Source organism: Nansenia antarctica (genome assembly GCF_963989245.1).
Source record: "Nansenia antarctica genome assembly, chromosome: 10".
In the NCBI taxonomy this organism is placed as follows: Eukaryota; Metazoa; Chordata; class Actinopteri; order Argentiniformes; family Microstomatidae; genus Nansenia; species Nansenia antarctica.
Window position 1 is genome coordinate 21458023 of NC_137680.1, and position 19106 is coordinate 21477128.

The 19106-nt window shown below is 43.3% G+C and overlaps 4 protein-coding genes across 6 annotated transcripts in view; 2 read left to right on the forward strand and 2 right to left on the reverse strand.

The window, feature by feature from the left end:
• Positions 1-255: 255 nt before the first annotated feature.
• On the reverse strand, positions 256-7326 carry mrs2 (magnesium transporter MRS2). Its single transcript, XM_080540710.1, has 11 exons — positions 6738-7326; positions 6564-6628; positions 6438-6474; positions 6151-6263; positions 5591-5764; positions 3863-3993; positions 3055-3171; positions 2652-2804; positions 2195-2312; positions 1396-1509; positions 256-1294 (listed from the first exon to the last, which is right to left on the reverse strand). The coding sequence occupies exons 1-11, from the start codon at positions 6946-6948 to the stop codon at positions 1223-1225; spliced, it is 1305 nt and encodes a 434-aa protein (XP_080396836.1). The 5' UTR covers positions 6949-7326; the 3' UTR covers positions 256-1222.
• A 1427-nt stretch (positions 7327-8753) lies between these two features.
• LOC308166745 (lipid scramblase CLPTM1L-like) lies at positions 8754-13173 on the forward strand (the record flags this gene model as incomplete). The annotated part of the gene is made up of 16 exons (XM_080541070.1): positions 8754-8960; positions 9161-9252; positions 9372-9561; positions 9732-9865; positions 10059-10137; positions 10296-10413; positions 10512-10606; positions 10696-10780; positions 11043-11146; positions 11339-11404; positions 11869-11919; positions 12019-12101; positions 12186-12220; positions 12406-12461; positions 12780-12895; positions 13107-13173. 16 exons carry the CDS (start codon positions 8754-8756, stop codon positions 13171-13173), a joined length of 1578 nt encoding a protein of 525 aa, XP_080397196.1.
• Positions 13174-14378: 1205 nt separating this feature from the next.
• LOC308166746 (uncharacterized protein) lies at positions 14379-15522 on the forward strand (the record flags this gene model as incomplete). The annotated part of the gene is made up of 3 exons (XM_080541071.1): positions 14379-14427; positions 14629-14745; positions 15308-15522. The coding sequence occupies 3 exons, from the start codon at positions 14379-14381 to the stop codon at positions 15520-15522; spliced, it is 381 nt and encodes a 126-aa protein (XP_080397197.1).
• A 416-nt stretch (positions 15523-15938) lies between these two features.
• ptk2ab (protein tyrosine kinase 2ab) overlaps positions 15939-19106 on the reverse strand; it is a gene marked incomplete at its 5' end in the record, with an annotated part of 50287 nt that continues 47119 nt past the window's right edge. For all 3 annotated transcript variants that reach the window (XM_080540704.1, XM_080540703.1, XM_080540705.1), the window contains 3 exons: positions 15939-16742; positions 16852-16932; positions 17385-17540. In XM_080540704.1, coding sequence (XP_080396830.1) covers positions 16530-16742; positions 16852-16932; positions 17385-17540 — 450 coding nt within the window. In that variant the 3' untranslated portion in view covers positions 15939-16529. The remainder of the gene's footprint in view (positions 16743-16851; positions 16933-17384; positions 17541-19106) is intronic.

A 19106-nucleotide genomic window follows, 5' to 3' on the forward strand; every position in this document is an offset into this window, starting at 1 on the left:
ACCAAACATACCAGTAGGCTATAACACAATACATTGAGTATGGCTGAATTGCACAACTTTTAAATGTAGTTATACAGTTGATAAGACGTGGTGTATAGTTAGGTAGTCATATTTAGCCTGGCAAGGTAGCCTTTGCTTCCCCCTATTGGGGAACGCTGGTTCATACATACACCACAGATAGACAACATCCATGTCATTGAGATTTTATTAAATAATACATACATGAAAGCGTTCACAAAGGTATGTTGTGGAAACTAAAACACCTGGCACCTAATTATTGCTGTAAACTGTAACATTGTCATGTACCAGCAAAATTGAGGGGAGGTAATTTATGGCCCTGGACTAGATGAAAACATGTTGCAAGATGCACAAGTGAATGAAGGAATAAAAAAATTAATGAATCTGGATCATTAAAATTCTCAGCACAGTTTAAGGAGACATGTTCTTGATTATATAAGTTATCATTAACAGGCTCTCACATCACGTTTGTGGACATTAATATCTAAAGTGCTGTAGTAGATTCATATTAGATTGCAGTAATAAGGCAAAACCATTATCTCTCCGTTTACACAACATATCATGATGCATGTACAGTATCAACATTCATAAAACCACTATGTGTATGCCTTCATGCTGCTGATATTCCAGTAATGAGAACACCTTTCAACAATTCCAAAATAATGAATTACAATTCCACCATTAGATGATCAGCTGGTTTAGGCATCCATTTTCTTTCATTCAATTCACAAAATGTTAAAGAAATAGAAAGATTGTTAGGAGATCTGACCGCTTCAGTTAGAGGAATATAGCTAAAACAAACAAATGTGATGGTGATAAATGTGTGTATTACTGAAGAAAGAATTGTGACTACAGAAAATATAGTATACATCTCTTTGTATATGAATGACACACAAGTTATCATAATGGACCTGAGAAACACCAACTAGGGTTTTTATTGGTTCAGTTATACTGACACAATGATGTGAGGTATGTGTGCTTTCAGAAACATTAGAATGATATATCCATGACCATAAATACATAAACACTGTATATAACAGTTTAATAACATCATTGTTTGAAACAATTCTACTGAGATTGTACTAAAACATATCCCTCTCCAATCACTTCTTAATTTTAACAAAGTATGAAAACAGTCAAACACGGTGAGGTGGTACAGATTGCTTGAACAGTCAAACTAGAAGCATTCTGCAGCTACAAACTATCATCTTAGCCCTCCCTTAACCTCTGCTCCTTTCAGCGGGATGATTTGGTTTCTCTTCCAAACAGGAGGTATCTAGCGGGGGGAAAAAACAAAAGCAGAAATCGTGTGACCAATCTTTAAACAATAACAAGGAGAGAAGAAAGGGCAAAACGTCTATAGGGACAGCTCCATACCGCAGGTGGGATGGAAGGCTCCAGATGTCGACCCAGAAAAGAGAGCAGTCTTCTCCAGATCAGCCCACTGCCCAGGAACATGAAGCCTGTCACCAGCCAAAACACCCGGGGGTCCTGAGAGAACACAGAGAGCACACTGAGCCATCCAGTCATCCTAACGCTCATCTCAGTATTGTCTATGATTCATTACACACACTTACACACACTTACACACACACACACTTACACACACTTACACACACACACTTACACACACTTACACACACTTACACACACTTACACACACACACACACACACACACACACACACACACACACACACACACACACACACACGTCATAGTGTCTGCATTGTCACGTAAAGATGATTCAATATCCTTCATGGCACAAACGAAGCAAAACAATGCCACATGTTAAAGTTGTGCTTCAGGCCATCCATCCATAGTGTTGTAGCGGATGCTACTGAGAGACAATAATAGAATTCTCCAGTGGGTTTGTATGGAGGGAATTGGGCGAGGGCCCTTTAAGGCTGAGTCGCGCTGTGATGTATGGAGCTTTCACACAGGACGTACCTGCCGGTTGTTTTGCCTGTTGTAAAGGCTGGTTAGCGGGGAGAGATTAAAACTCTGACACACTGTGTTTTTCACTGCTACCAAAGTCTCTGATTCCTTTGTTCCCTTCGACTTCTACAGTATGATGTTTCTAAAATATGGAGAATTTAGCTTTTTAATTTAGCATTGCTAAATTGTGTGTAATTCCTAGGAAATACAGATTTGTTGGTTAACAAAAGCACATTCACCTCTTCAAACGACGACTCCAAGTTCATTCCAAAGGCAACGCCCATGAGGCCAAATAAGGAGAGGGAGAAGGTTCCCATGGTGAGCTGCAGGTTCAGACGGATCATCACATTCCGGTGACTGGGTGTTGCCATAGGGACAGAGGGAGATCACTTAAGACAAACATAACAATATCAAGGATACACCAAAGTACTTAATTCTTTTCTTTTTTTTTTTACCTCCAGACCATATTCAGCAGGGGTGGGAATGCTTCTCCTGACAAATTAATTTGTCTACCAAATGTCAATTGAATTAAGAAATAGCCTACAGTTAAAAAGGAAATGCTCAAGAAGAAGGATATGATTTTGGCTAGCTTGATGGGCATATTCTGAAATTGTATTCCATATGGAGGTAGTCTGATTGCGGAGGACCCTATGGAGACGGAATGGTCTAATAATCTAGATATTAAGTAGCACCTACCTGTCCAGGTTAATGAAAATGACACTCTCTGAGTCGTCTATCAGGCCCTTCAGCTCCCGGCTCTTGTTGCCCAGCTCCTCTGCCTGCATGTAGTAGTTCTCCAGGAGCAGCTCCATCTCATAAGCATGATCGATGCCCAGACTGCTCTCCTCACTGCCTCCATAGACAACATCAGGGTATGTTATAGGGAACTAAAGAACAATATGACTATGCACTTGGATACAACTTCAAATGAACACAATATAGTACCCATCCAGATACCATCATTCTATTTGCCTGAATAAGTGAAGGAAACATCCTACGACACAACAAATCAAATCTTCTCATAACGTACCATGTACACCGTAGCACAAAATGCAAACCAGACACACAATTGATGTAGGGATGATGGACTTTCACTTACAACACACGAGGGTCCGTCCACTTGGTGACGCACAGCTCCTCGATCATCTCGTCCTCGTCCAGGATCTTCCACAGACTGTCCTTGAACACCTTGATGTCCGTCTCCAGCTCTGAGAGGCTAGAGACACAACACTGGCTTAGACTATAATTCATAATAATAATACATTAGTACTTATATAGCGCTTTTCTAGACACTCAAAGACGCTTTACAAACTGAAAAGATTGAGTAGTAATAACAAAAAATAAATAAAAGAAAGTATAGGAGCCTAATTATGGTAGTGCTGGGGACACATGGGAGAGGGTTAACTGGTGAATGCAAGCTTGAAGAGGTGGGTTTTGAGGGCCTGTTTAAATGTTGGGAGGGTGTTGGCCTGTCTGATGTGGTTGGGGAGGGCGTTCCAGAGGGACGGGGCTGCGGCTGGTCCTGGTGGTCTTGAGGGTGGTTTGGTCGTCAGACCTGAGACAACGGGAGGGGGTATGGAGGGGGACGAGGTCGGCAAGGTAGGAGGGGGCCAGATCGTTGATGGCTTTGTAAGTGGTGAGTAGGATTTTGAATTGGATCCTGAATTTGACCGGGAGCCAGTGTAGGTGTTGGAGGACAGGGGTGATGTGGTCACGGCGGCGAGTGGAGGTGAGCAGACAGGCAGCAGAGTAGCCACATCTTCCACAACACAACAACACATCCAGATACACTTCTCCATACTCTCAGGTAGCAATGTTTACTGTATCCAGATGAAAGAGAATCTGCCATCATTATTGTCATGTAATGAACCAAAGACAGTGTCATGTACCAGTGCTTTTCAACTCACCTCTTGCTGGTTTGGAGAAGTATATGCAGTTTACTGCGGTCTGCAGAGAGAAGTTTAGGGTCCACAAGGGATTCTAAGGTGTCCAAGATTAGAGGATGCACTTCATTGAGCCGAGCTTGAAGGGTATTAACCTGTACAAAACAAAATGCATTGATATATGCATACACACAAACAACTAACAGCTACGCAAGCATTTACTCTATTCCAATTCACTTTTACATTAAGACATTTAGCAGACGCCTGTATTTTAAGCGATTTACAAGCACATTTTGTCTTAGTAAGTGAACCCTCTAAACATCAATCATCATAATAAAAACAGATCTATGCTAGGACCAGGGGCAATAGATGCAACGTTTGCAGGAAAAGTGCTATACAAATAAAAGTTGTTATTATTATTATTATTATTATTATTATTATTATTATTATTGGCAGTCACAATAGAAGCTCGTTCCACCAGTGGGACGCCAGGACAGTGAAAAGCTGTGACCGAACAGCGTGACTGCTGCATCCACATAGAGGCAGCGGTGCAAAGCAGCCAGTCGAGGTGGAAAAGCGGAGTGATCGAGCAGGGTTTTGGCATTGCTTGCAAGTAGGGAGGGGCTGTTCCCATTGCCACCTGATAGGCGAGCACCAGTGACATGGGAGAATTTGGGGAGATAGAACACCACACAGGCGGCAGAATTCTGGATGAGCTGCAGAGGTCTGATGGCGGAGGCCGGGAGCCCGGCGAAGAGGGCGTTAGAGTAGTCAGGCAGGAGACGACTGTCGGGAACAAGAGTTGTAGGCTACTGCTTCTTTACATTTACATTTTTGGCATTTAGCAGACGCCTTATTCCAAAGCGGCTTACTTCTCTCGTAAAGAATGGACGTATCCTTCTGATGTTGTAATGTAGAGGAAGAATCAACAGGAGCGTGCTGTCGCTGTGATGTTCGCCACACAGGATAAGTGGTTGTCAAAGATCACCCCAAGGTTCTTGGCTGTCTGGGAGGAGGTCACAGTAGAGTTCTATGCGGTGATGGAGAAGTCTTAGAGAGGGCTCTCCCAGGAAGGAAGAGCAGCTCAGTCTTGTTAAGCTTGAGGTGGTGGTCTGCCATCCAAGCTGAAATGTCTGCAAGACACGCAGTGACACGTGTTGCCACCTGTGAGTCAGAGGAAGGGGAAGGAGAGAAAGAGTGGAGTGTCATCTGCGTAGCAGTTTTAGGAGAAACCATGTGAGGAAATTACCGAGCCAAGACATTGGGTATAGAGGGAGAACAGTAAGGGCCCGAGGACGGAGCCCTGGGGACCCAAGTGGTGAGGGCTTGTGGAGAGGACAGCGACCCTCTCCACGTCATCTGGTAAGAGCGATTGGCCAGGTACGATGCAAACCAGGAGAGTGCAGAGCCAGATGCCCAGTTCTGAGAAGGTGGAGAGAAGGATCGGGTGGTTTACTGTGTTGAATGCAGCAGACAGGTCAGTTGACAACCTGACGGACTTCACCAGTGCAAATGTATTTAGTCCTGGTCAAAGCTGAGTAGGGACTTAAATACCTTTCAGAGAAGTTTCTGCCTCTCCCTCTGGAGATTGACAGCAATTGGTTTCAAGCAGATTGGTTTTCAACAGAAACAAGGTCCCAGGGCTCCAGGCAGGACAGCAACAGCAATACTACCAGCAACACACTCACACAACCTTGGAAGATGTACAGTAATTGACATTGATTTCAGATGAAATATGATGGGGTGCTTTACCCTGTGCTGCAGAATGGCTTCCAGGGCTCTGAACTCAAAGGGCAGTGAGTGTGTGGCCAGGGCCGCATCCCCAGCCAGCTGTGCAGCCAGGTCCAGGACCAGCCATTTCTCCAGTCCCAGACCTCGGAAATCTAACACCAGCAGGCACTGGGGAGTCACCACTGCCTTCAAGGACTGAGGACACACCAAAAGAAACAACCCTTTTTTTTTTTTTTTACATTTTAACCATTTAGCAGACACTTTTATCCAAAGCGACTTACAATTAGAGATTACAGGGACAGTCTCCCTGGAGTAATTTAGGGCTAAGTGCCTTACTCAAGGGCACACTAGTGGTGGTGTTGCCAGGTGGGATTTGAAGTCATAACCTTCTGAACACCAGTCCAAGTCCAACTATCCACTACCCCATCATTACATCAACCTTCCTTATGGAGTGATATGATGATGACATTGTAATTGTTTGCAATTAAGCAAAAAGAGAGTCTACTAAATGAATGACCATAGATCATTTGCAATGGCTGGCATTGGCAGTGATACTGTAATCGGTGTAAGTGTTGGCCTACCTCCATGCGGATGATGATAGTGTTGTTCCTGGCAGTGATGCTGGTGAGGTGCTGAAACCTCAGGTCTCGAGCCTGTAGACTGAGTTCTTGATAGAGCTCGGTCTTCTTTTTCTCTGAGGGGATCAGAACAAGGGTCAGACTCTCACAGCATGTAATCCCATTGCTTGACAGAAACAAAACATCATGACATACAGAATTCATTTCTTGTAAGCACAAAAAAACTATGCATATTTCTAATATTTTCATTTTTTTTAAAAGAAGAAAAAAAAGTAGAATACAGTACTTACCAAATGTGGTAACATTTCCCTCTTTGTCGAATTTCATCTGTGTAATGAGAGAGCAAACAGTCATGCATCCTATTGGCGATTTGTGCACCCTGTATCGCTGTATGCTATTCAATATTGTACACTTACCACTACAAAAGCTGGTATCACATTAGACAGGGATGCCTCAGACACTCTATGGCGAACGAAAGATGCTGGCAAAGGAAACAGGAACGTCAGTCAACACAGGCGGAGCAGCACACTCAACTATGCAGCAACAATGAATGAATGAATGAATGAATGAATGAATGAAACAACACCTACCAGATGGACATGGTCTTTGCAGCCATGTCGCTGTCCCCCTCGTGAACACCGTCTGATGCTTGAACAGATGACATTTCAGAGGTGATCTTGAACAACTCACTGACACTGTTGTTCTGCAGGTCAGACAGTTGGCCAGGGCTCTGTGTGTGGAGCTCCTCTCCAGGGCTCTGTGGAGACCACCTCTCGCCAACGACCTGAAACAAGCTTCCATCGCGTTGTTCAGCACTGCATTATTCACACCCAGCTGACCAGACAGACCAGTTGCATTGGTTATTCTTCTAGTTCAACTACAGTACATGTGATGATGTGGAGTCCTCAAAGCTTTCCAAACAAGACAGTGTCTTCATGCTCCAGAGCCCCTGGGCACCCGTAGTTAGCTAACTAGCTCAGAGTCAGACGCTAAGCAGAGCTAGCTAATGTGCTAATGTGCCTCTGCTTGCTCATGTGCCTCGAAAATGACAAACCGTCCGGTTTTATGACACGTCAAAAAAGTCACTTTGAATCAACATTTCAGACTCACTTACGCGAACTTAAGTGCTAACATTAGCATTAGCTTGTGTTGTACTTGTTGTCAGTCAAAACAAACAAGGTTCAGAGCAAAGAAACTGATTCTTCCTTCGGGGGGGCGGGGCCAATCATCATCTCGCGAGACCGACACCCAGACCACTGGGGGTGTTACAGTACACGTGCACGAGCGTTAATAAGCCGCGTTGTCACGTGGTCGTCCTGCCAGTGGACAGTTTGGCCTCACATCTGGCCTCAAGGGAATCACTTTGCATTTATTCCTAAATTAACACCATTGATTGATTGATTGATTGAAAACTTTATTAGAAGATTTGCAGAAGTAGGTACATGAAAGTACATATTACATACAAGGTCAACTAACAGGATAAAAACCCAAGAAAGCCACTGGCTTATTTCAATTGGGGTCCTTGATTCTCAATTCATCGTTACATGTAAGACATACAAAAAACTAGTACTATCTACAAGATAATACAGACAAATAATTATTACTATCTACAAGATAAACATACATCCATCATGGGAAGAACAATACAACAAAACATAAGGTATGTACAGCTGGTAGGACAGGTGGGGACATACACCACAGGTGGGGGCGGGGGACAAAACACAAAGTATGTACAGTGGGTAGTTCGGGTCTTTTAATCTGATTTTTGATTTAGAGGGTCCAGTTACGGATTGCAGCCTCCTGTAAATGTTTTTTGAGAGTGGTTTTGAAGGTGGGCAGTGTTTTGCACTCCTTTAAGATTATAGGAAGGGCGTTCCACATTTTTACTGCATAGTTTGCAAACGAGTTTAACCCCTTGTTTGTGGTGCAACGCGGTTGAACGTGGTTCGTGGAGCTTCCTCTGGTGTTGTATGTGTGGACGTTGTTCACTTTTTTTTTCCCCATAAAGGGAAAACATCTCATTTAAATAATTGAGCGTATGCATCTCATTTATGAAAGGTGCCGTAAAGTAAAGTCACCCTTTGACTACCCTATGATGTCATTGCCCATACGATTGCATGATCTAAACTGGATTTTCAAAGAACATCAACGAGGGAGACTTTGTCATTTAATCTGTATAATGTAATAATAATGGAGGATAATGGAAGAATCTAAACATAATTCATTATATTTATATAGCGCTTTTCCGAGGCTCAAAGACGCTGACAAATATGGGGAAAACGGGAAAGTGCCGTGTCCCTTGTTGTATGAATATATCTCATAATAATCTCATAACATCCTAATAACTTGTATCCACATGAAGGAGGCGGGGTTACCGTGGCCAGCATCAGCATCTTTCTCCTGGACGCAGCAGCAGCTCTGCGATGCGCAGAGACTAGGGATGCTGCCCGAGGGAGTGTGACTGTTTCAACAGATGATCCATGTGGATGACATTGTACTAGGGTGACGCGGTGACACAGCTTTTTATGGAACCGTACAGTCACTCCTCGCTGCCAGGCCACCGTTCGTTTTGGTCGCTGCTTCTTTGACATTTTTAGACACCGATTATGTTCCCGTCGTGCCGCTCAAAGCCGACGGGAAGCTTTCTGCAAAGGACGTCATTGACAAAGATATTACTGGGAGTCTTTGTCGTCTATGTTTTGCACACCTGCTGGGTAATATATGGCTTTGTGTACACCAAGCCCTGTGACCGAGGCAGGGGGGACAATAACAACTGCATGTCCTCCTACCTGGCAGGAAGACCTCGACTGCAGGTTAGTGAAACATAGATAGGCCTACTCTATATTGGTCTCATCATAATCCATCAACTGCAATGATGTCCTGCATTGCATCTTGTTTTAAAAGAAATGTGTGTCATGTGTTGTCTAATTGGTACTATAGCTACAGTCTGAATGTCATCTCAATTTGACCTGCGACAGTAATGTGAAGCCTCATGTTGCCATTCTTTGAACAGCTCAGCGTTTACTCTTGTCTGAAACCTGACTACAGTGAACTCAGCCTCGTCACCAGGATCGATGACTTTGACATTCATTTGAAGTTTCAAAGGTAGGCCATGATCATAACATGGTGTACAGAAACGACAATAAGATCTGATGTTATTTTGAAGTACATTTAGGTCCATTTGTCACTGTAATTTGGCTATCTCTCACTTTTCTTGATCAAAGGACAGTGAATGTGTCCCTTCCAGAGGAAACACGTGACAATGGGACTCTGCACACAGTGGTTTATTTACACAAGTTCGGAGTGTCACCCTTGCAGGATGGCCAACAAGCTCACCATGCAGCCCAGCTTACCACTTACATGTTGCCCAAACAGCCTGTCGGCAACCTTAGCTCTGATAAAGAAGCCCTTGAAGTAAGACAGCAGACTCGTCTGTACTTTTTTTCCATATAGAATGTCTATGGTCTGCAAAATAATAGGCTTTCAAACTGCATTAAAAGAGGTAGCCTATGTGAATAACGGTTCATGTTGACAGACTTCCTCTTGTGTCCTTGTGTTTTCACTTCCACTCACGCCTCTGTCAGGAACAGGACGCAGGGTCAGAAGCAGACGGACGTGTCTCTCACTGGCGGCCCCGCCTGACCCTGAACATCATGTCTGAAGACTTCACTTTCAGCAGGGGGAACCTGCCCAGCGACGTTCGCCGCTACATGAGAGTGTAGGTCTCCTATATCGTATTTATTTATTTATTTTTAAATTATGAGTGTGTTGATTTGGGCAGAATTTGGAGTATGCCTACTGTACGTGTGTGTGTGTGTCCATCGAAATGAGACATATTAGAGTCATTAGAAGTTGTTACAGAGATTGTGAGAAATGTATGATGATGACAACCTCTATTTATATCTACTTAGATTACAGGAAGGACAGAGGGTGTTGTATCTCCCCCTTCTACTGATCGATGAACTCGGCTTCAGAGTGAAGGACTTAATGGTATGATAAGAAAGTACTGCTGGTTATATTCTTGTGTCACTAACAACAATTATGGAGACCTTAAAACTCCTAAAAAAGACCTAACAAATCTCACACAAATATCTTAGGTGATCATTGTCGTTCTTACTGTATGTCTAATGGAAAATATGTTGTTGCAGGTGATTAACAGCAATTCAACTGAACTCCCACTTACAATATCATATGAAAGCAAATCCCTGAGAGAATTCCGTCTCTGGATCCACATACAGGATGCGATATATTCACTCAAACATTTTGGTGAGGTTATAGCTGAATCACTGAAATGTGGATTTATTTGAGCCTGCTAAACTTTTTCTTTATGTATTTATATTTGATTTTTTTTTATGTATTCTTAGGATTCACTGAGGATAATATAGATGAAATCAAAGGTGTACTTCTGGACTCTAACCTGTACCTATTAGCATTGACTGCCCTGGTGATTGCATTCCATGTAAGAACATTTTCATTTCTAATACTGGACTGTATAAAGTAGCCTATATAGTTCATTATGGTTTTTGAAATGTGTCTCTCTTTTTACAGCTTATTATTGAGATTATGGCTTTTAAAAATGACATCACCTATTGGAGGAAGAAGAAAACTATGGTGGGCATGTCTCGCAAATCAGGTATGAATAAGGAGTAAAATCAGGTATGAATAAGGGTCAAATCAGGTATGAATAAGGGTCAAATCAGGTATGAATAAGGAGTAAAATCAGCTATGAATAAGAGGTCAAATCAACATTTGGGTGGAGATGTAATGATGGATATGTATCAACTCAAAACATGCCTTTAGATAATCTGACAATTCGCCCACAAACCCCCCCCCAGAAGCCCACTGAGTCCCTCTCTGCTGTACTAACCCAGCTGTGTGTCTCTCTGCGGTTCCAGTGCTGTGGAGATGCTTTAGTACCATAGTGATTTTCCTGCACCTGCTGGAGGAAAAGACCAGCTTGCTTGTTATTATTCCTGTTGGAATAGGATCCATCATTGAGGTATCTTCAATGTTACCTACACTATACAATCCATGGCAACATTGTATGTGATTTATGATTGCCAACCCACAGCCAGGGTTGTCATGGCAACCAAAACAACTGTGATTAAGACCACATCTGATCGATCCCACATGTTCTATTTACCCTGGCTCCCCCCCCACTCCTCCCCCCTGCCTGCCCCCCCCGCCATAGGTATGGAAGGTCAAAAAAGTATTCAAGATACAGCTACAGTGGAAAAGATCAAAATCCATTATTCAAGTAAGATTTACATGAACATGTTACATACTGTATTAAGTACTGAAGGGTAGTGAAATTGCATGTATGGAGAGCAGTACCTAGAATGTTTTATTGTAAAAAATAAATAAATAATGAAATAGATTCATAAAAAAGTTTGGTCGAACAAGGAGCCTGGGCATTCATGACAATTCCTCTACATACCTCTTTTTGATATAGTCTCTAATTTATACATATACACTGTACTGTACATAGCTTACTGCTTTCCATCTCCTGTATGTATACCTCTAACTACTGTACTTGCCATACTGTACCTATCATTTATCACTGTCATGTTTTATATCATGTTTGATTTCACTATTTGCACTTCTGGTTAGACGCTAAACTACATTTTGTTGTCTGGTACTTGTACTCTGCAATGAAAATAAAGTTGAATCTAATCTAATCTAATCAAAAAATTCCCTTGCTTTGAAATCTGATGTCTTTAGGTTGGTAAACTGGATGAATCTGAGAGAAGGACAACAGAACATGATACACAGGTGAGAGCAGAATAGTAGTATGCTAATATCAAACGATTACCATTCAACGTTGTGTGATGTAACAAAAAGCCCTGTTAAAGACACTTTCCCTTTTTTTAGGCAATGAAATATCTGTCCTACTTGGTGTACCCTTTGTGTATCAGTGGGGCTATCTATTCTCTGGTATACCTTAAGTATAAAAGGTAAGATCATTTTGAGCTTTCGTTGTCATTTTGAGTACTTTTGGTGAAAACATTTTTGAACATATCTAATATTTATTTTGACAGTAACTATTCATGGTCAATCAACAGTCTTATCAGTGGTAAGTTTACAAATCATTTCGGCATCATCTACTCACTAATACGATTTGGGATTATCGTAGATGATGTATGTAAGATTTATAATACACTGTAGGTGTTTTTTTGGTACTTGGTGTTATTACAATGCTGATTACTGTCAAATTCAAATACCAACTGTATGTTAATGAAGTTGTGTTGCGTCCTGCAGGAATTTATGCGTTCGGATTCCTATCTATGGCTCCTCAGCTTTTCATTAATTACAAGGTTAGTCCCATCATATAATAGACATAGAAATAGAACACAATTAGTCCCATTTTATATTTAAAGCATCAAGTGCACCTAATAAAATGTCCTATTTTCACAACCCCCTTCTCTCCACAGATGAAGTCTATAAGCTATTCTCAGTGGACTGTATTGATGTATAAAGTGAGTATTAACATTAACCCTGTTTAAAAATGTGCATAGTTGATTTGGTTAATCTCTGATTCATTCAGTCTATCTGTCAGTCACCTGTTGTTTACATTGACGGAGCAGAGATGGAGGACAGTGATTAATGACCCTCTTTGTCTGTCTTACCTTGAGGCGATCAATACGCTCATCAATGACGTCTTCACCTGCGTCTTCAGCACGCCCTCCCCCCACCAGCTGTCCTGCTTCAGGGATGAGATCCTGTTCCTCATATACCTTTTCCAGAGGAGGTGGGACACATTATAACTCTCATCCCTGGCTGGAATACTGCATGTTCTGTGTAGTCATACGACTGTGTTGAGTACTCCTTGACAGTTCTACGCCCTCCTCTGATCTAACGCAGTTTAGAGGGTTTCGATTTGTAACACTGAAGAAGTGTGTACGTACCCCGAGTCATTAAACATGCCTGAATGTTACTGTGTGTTCCCTCCTCCTCTGTAGGATTTATACCGTCAACAGGACCAGGGGCCATGGAGCAAAACACAAAAAGAAACTCAAAGCCCAGTGAAGACCTGTGAGAACATCAGTGGACAGTTGAATGAATGAATGAATGAATGAATGAAGTGAATTTTCCTTGAGAAGTTTTTTTTTTTTTTTTTTTTTTTTACAGCTCAACAGAAGCTCCAGTCTTCATACACACAGACACCCCTCGGTCCCCCAAACATGTTAGCTGATCGAGTTGCAAATAGCATGGAATATTCTATTTGTATTATATATGCACATTCGTTTATAATGAGCCTATTGAGAGGTTATTACTGTTACTTATTACTATTACTGCTCATTCAGCACTTCCAGTTCCTCTTCATGTCTGTGTAATGATAGTTTAGGAATGGCGGAGAGTGGCTAGTCTGTCCGTAAGCATGAAGCAGCCCTTGCCCGCACCAACCCATTACGTCCACAAGGAGGCGCTGTGTGTAGCTGTTTTTGCTTTTAAACATCTTTATGATGAGGATGATACTTTCCATTGTTCTTCCTACAGAGAGGGGATGCTCACACATGCTCTACCTGCTAAGTTGTTGTTTGTTATGTATAGGCATCACCAGGCAGCAGCCTTCCTATCTGAAATTGTAAATCTATCATCCAATTTTGATTAAATTAAATTATTTGTTTTCCTTTTCATTTTCTTCTCTGTTGTCATTATTACCAGCAACAGGTATAATCACAACCCAACAATAATATTTGTTATACTATTCAGGCAAGCTATAATAATCAGTACGTTACCATAGAGATAAACAAATGTGATGATATCTTTTGGTTTCAGTGGTGCAGTTTCGCTCTGCTGCTCAGAAGACTGTCCTGTTTGTCTGATGGGAGGGTGCTGCATTCCTGTCACACAGATCTGACATGTGATATGAAGGAGGTGCGTGTGTGTGTGTGTGTGTGTGTGTGTGTGTGTGTGATGGCTTCTCAAGCTCAAAGAGAACAACAATATTTTCTAAAGTCATACACAGCTATGGACGATCAACAGACATGTATACGGTATAAAATTGTAGCTCAATTTGAACTATATATCACAACAGAACAATCAACATCACCCTCTAAGAATGACCAACAAAGATGATACACATCTATTAAAGAATATTCATGGAATGTGATGGTGCGTGTGTCTTACTGTATGGGTAAGAGAAAAGGCCAAAATGATTCTATCACACATGCAAACTTCTGTTGCAAGGAAAGCTTCACATGCAAGGGCCGCTCCAACAGACCAGAAACATGAGGACTCTTTCCACTCTTCTGCTGCTCAGTCTAATCTTCTCTCCAGGTACGTTTAAATGGTTTCATAACAGCATCCATAAGAGTTGTGTTTTCAACATGTATTACTTCTAAAGAGAAGGCGGTGTTAAACACACGTGTCATCTAATTGACGCAGGTATGAATATGAACTGAATACATTTTTCTTTTGAATACTACTTGTTCACAGACGTTTACACTAGTTCTTCCACATGTTCTTGTTTCATTTCAGTGAGGCCACTAACATGTTATGTGTGCAGCTCAGCCACCACCAATGCTGCCTGTAACGTGAAAACTCAGGACTGCCAGGCGCCTCTGGACACCTGCATGACCACCGTGGACACCCTAGGTGACAACAACAGGAGGGATGATGCACTGTTCTTGTTGGCAGGCTTACAATTAGTCTTTAGACCAAGATCCACATTAGTTTAGACCAAGATCCACATTAGTTTTACACATTTAGTCATTTTGAGCCTTCTTAGTTTTAGTCTAGATATAGTTGATGAAAACTGAAAACATTTTTAGTGTAGTTTAATTTTAGTTTGTAGTCATTGAAGAAAACTGTTTCAGTTTTCGTCAACTAAAACAAGACAAAAAATAAGAAGGATCAAAATGACTAAATGTGACTCAACCTAATGTGCGTCTTGGCCTAAAGACTAAATGTAAAACAGCCAAAATTAACAATGAACATCTTTACAGTAGCTTGGTGGCTTGTGCTGGTCCTGGTTCATCTCAGCAGTCTTACAGGATAGCTAATAGATTATAGAACATGTTAAACTTAGTTAAGTTGAACACTGACTACCGGGCCCCATGTGACTCACTCTGGAACAAAAGCTGAAGTGTTGAGTCGTGAGTCATATGAGGTAACTTAGCATACGGAGGAAGAAACCATTTTGTTTTCCACATGGTAGGAAGCATCAAGGCCATCGTGAAGCAGTGTGCCAGCTCTGCCACCTGTCTAGGAGCAGCGGCCGGCGCCTCGGTGGACGTCAACGGAGATGGCAACGTGGTCACCTGCTGCACCTCTCAGCTGTGTAACCTCAGCGGTGCCACCGCCGTCCGAACCCACATCACCCTCCTGCTGCTACCCCTCCTGACTCTCCTCACCTTCACATATTACTGTTGAGTCGTCAGTATGATTAAACCCAGCTTTAGAAATAACACGTCATTTGTATTGTCAACAAAATGCACTTGGGAAATGAATAGCTGAGCTGCTTCCCTTATGTTAGTCATCCTAGACTAGATCTTATATAATTGCTGTTGGTGTTAACGGGGAACAGAGTGATTTCGGCTTCATTTTTTGTGAGTTAAATGTCAAAATATGACCTATGTACTGTGAATGTACTGCACGATCGCGACGCTGATTAAACCAATTCAGAAAAACAATCCCACGCTTGTATTTTTTTGCCATATTTCCCATCAGAGCCTCGAGTGCATGCGTGCATGTGTAGACAAGGTCAACATAAAACAGCCACATCTGTAGTTCGTCGTTCATTAACACACAGCACTGAAAGGTTGACTTTTTTTACTCTTTTGTCATCGTTTTATTTCATCCTTTATTTTTCCTCCGATTTTGACAAGATGACGGCTAACGGAGTCGAGCCAAAATATAGAACAGGATCTGGGATCCACCGTCCGACTCTCGAGTGGGGCGACAAGTGTAAGTTAAACAACGAAACAGAAGAATTACGTCACGTGTAAGTGAGAGAAGAGTTCAGGGTTCAGTCTCGATTTAAAGCATCGAGGTTCCAGTTCTACCGTCCGTCCGCTGCGTGTCGTACCGTCCCTCCAGGGGGAGACGTTTTCTGAAGCACGCCGCCCCGCTTCTACTCCGCCGCTGATCTGGGACCGTACGAATCAACAGTCAGCTAAACACAACACAATCTGTGCAGCATAAAATAAGGTCGAACCTCTTCAAAAAGCTCCCGTGTCTTATAAAAAGCAGTTTCAGGTTGGGGGGAGGAGTGAGGGTGGAGAGGGTGTGTCTGTCTGGTGTGTGGAGGCCTGTCTGGCTGGGATGAGCAGGGCTAGGGAAGCCAGCTGGAGTTCAGCCCCCGGTCCGGCAGCAACATTGTTCGGTTCAGAGTTCTCTCTCTCTCTCCGCCCCTCCCTCCACACCCTCCTCCCCCTGCCCTAGTGGGGCCGGGCCTGGCCCATCATCTTGAGCCGGGCCTGGTCTATGACGTCCAGGAGGTTCTTGGCGTCCACGGCCAGCGCGTGGGCCGCTGTCAGCATCTGCTTCTTGTAGTCGTGCTGCAGGCTGGTCATGACGTACTGCTGCGCCAGCTTCATCTTGTTGATGAGCTCCGCCAGGTCAGAGTTCAGCAGCTTCTGGGCCATCTCGATCTGCGGACCAAGTTGAAAGAATTAAAGAAAGTCATTAAAAAAAGAAAACTTTCACAAGTCTTGGGGACTCAGATAAGATGGAGACAGAAAAGGGCCGATGGTGGGTTACCTCTCTGTGTGTGCTGGCTGGGAGGAGAGGGATGGTTTCATCCACTGTGGCCAGAAGGGTCCTCAGGGCCAGACCCACATCCTGCACCACACAAACATCCTCTTAGAAACCTCCCGTCATTCAACCACAATAACAAAAGGTCACAAAACTATTTAGATTTAGATTCAAAACATTAGATTTAGATTCAACACATTAGATTTAGATTCAACACATTAGATTTAGATTCAACACATTAGATTTAGATTAAACTTTTTGGTCAGGGCACAGAGAACAAAGACAATGTATGTTTTGCTCTAGGCACAGGGTCAGCCATAGTCAGCGCCCCTGGAGCAATCAGGGCTTAAGTGCCTTGCAGTAGGCACCTTAGATATGATGCCAGCAACCCTCCAGTTCACCAGCCCACATGCAGCTCCCTCCTAAGGCTGGGATCGAACCAGCGACCTTCCGTTTGCTAGCCCGGCCTCTCTAACCTCTAGGCTATCGCCCCCCCCCGGTCATGCTCGGGTTGAAGGGTGATACTGTGTCACTCCTACCTTCACCATTGGCACATACTCCTCAGGAGGTGCAGGTTGAATCTTGCTGGACATCTCTATGACGGCTTTCACCAGTCCTGTCACGTTCTCATACACCTTGTCGTTGGAGCGATCCAAGTTGGCTGTGGGCGGTGGGCTGATCTCCTGGGGTTGGAGCTGCACAAATGACAAAAGTACGGTGAGCCAGGGAGCAGTCGCATAGAGTGTGTTTCTAGACTCTCACCACTAGATGGCGGTATACATCACAGGTCAACACAGTAAGTCACGAGAATCAAATTTCTTTTTAAAACAAAGGGAGACAAACAAATTAGGAAATGAAATAGTTAAATTGGGTTTACGGGGTTAGAGGCTTTGTTCGGAATTTAGTAATCAGTTCTAGTGCATTTTTCATCAAGTGCACAGATTTCCATTGAAGATGACGTCAGTGTGTTAATTGGAGGATTTAGTGGTGGTTTGAAATGATACTGAGGACAAACAGGCATGTATGTGGTCACACAAACACACAGACAGACTAGGACGGCCCACTACATGGGTTATCAACAGACGAGGCCTGGAGAGTCAACACAGAGAATGAGAGGACGTCTAAATGAGCAGATGACAGCAGACGGCCACCACAGTCCCTGTCACGCTCCACGCTACAACTATTAGACAGTTTTTTGTTGTTGTTGTTTTTTTAAACATCAAATAAAAAATATGATTGATACTACTAACTACAACAAGAACCCCCTGTGAGAGACAATTAGCTCTACAGAGACTGACGCACACATATCAGTGTATGCACACACACACACACACACACACACACACACACACACACACACACACACACACACACACACACACACACACACACACACACACACAGAGTGTCCTTACCCGCCAGGGCTAGGGTTCAACAACAGTAAGGCAGAGGCAAAGAGGAGGAAGAACACAGAGAGCGTCCAGAGAAACAGAAAGGAAAGAAAATATTAACGCCACAAGCATTATAAAATACATCATGCATCAAGTCAACACAAGAGGGCAGGGCTTCTGTCCTCATACAGTTACATGTTTCAACAGGACACAGAGGGACAGAGGTGACTCACGACCGTGGTCACCGCGCTAAGTGCTTCTCGGTGGGCGTTGTCTGTTAGCCCAACCTAACGTGACTCTCAGCAAAGACAAGGTTGCCATGGTAGCGCTATCAGCATTAAAATCATATTAGAAGTCTATCTGGTCAGACTGGTCATCTCAATTGAAGTTATTGAAGTCATGGGCTGACAGCCAGGCGCTTGTTTACATGTGGGCTTGGCCGCGGACCCTCAGGAACGACCAATCGTCTCTCAGGACGAGGGGACCACATGACCACATGACAGACGATACCTCTTTCTGAATAATTTTCTGTGGGAAGTTAATAACGCGGGGGTAATGGAAAAAGTGTGTTCCCAGTGTGCACTGCAGGCCTGATTGGTGGATGTGGTATTTAAGAGAGTGTTTGGGGAAGGGGGGGGGGGGGGATACAGCTGGGACTGCTTTAGCTGAGGCTTAGCCAGCCAAGGCCAGGGGCATCATGGGCTGGGAGGTTGGATCACTCTGGAGGAGTTAATGCCCCGGACTGCTCCTGCTGACATGGCGCAACCTAAGTGGACTGTAGCCATCACAAGGGAAACAGTGACATGTCTTTCCATTCATACCAGCCCAGGCTTTGTGAGGGAAGCCTCTACGTAGTGTGTGTGTGTGTGT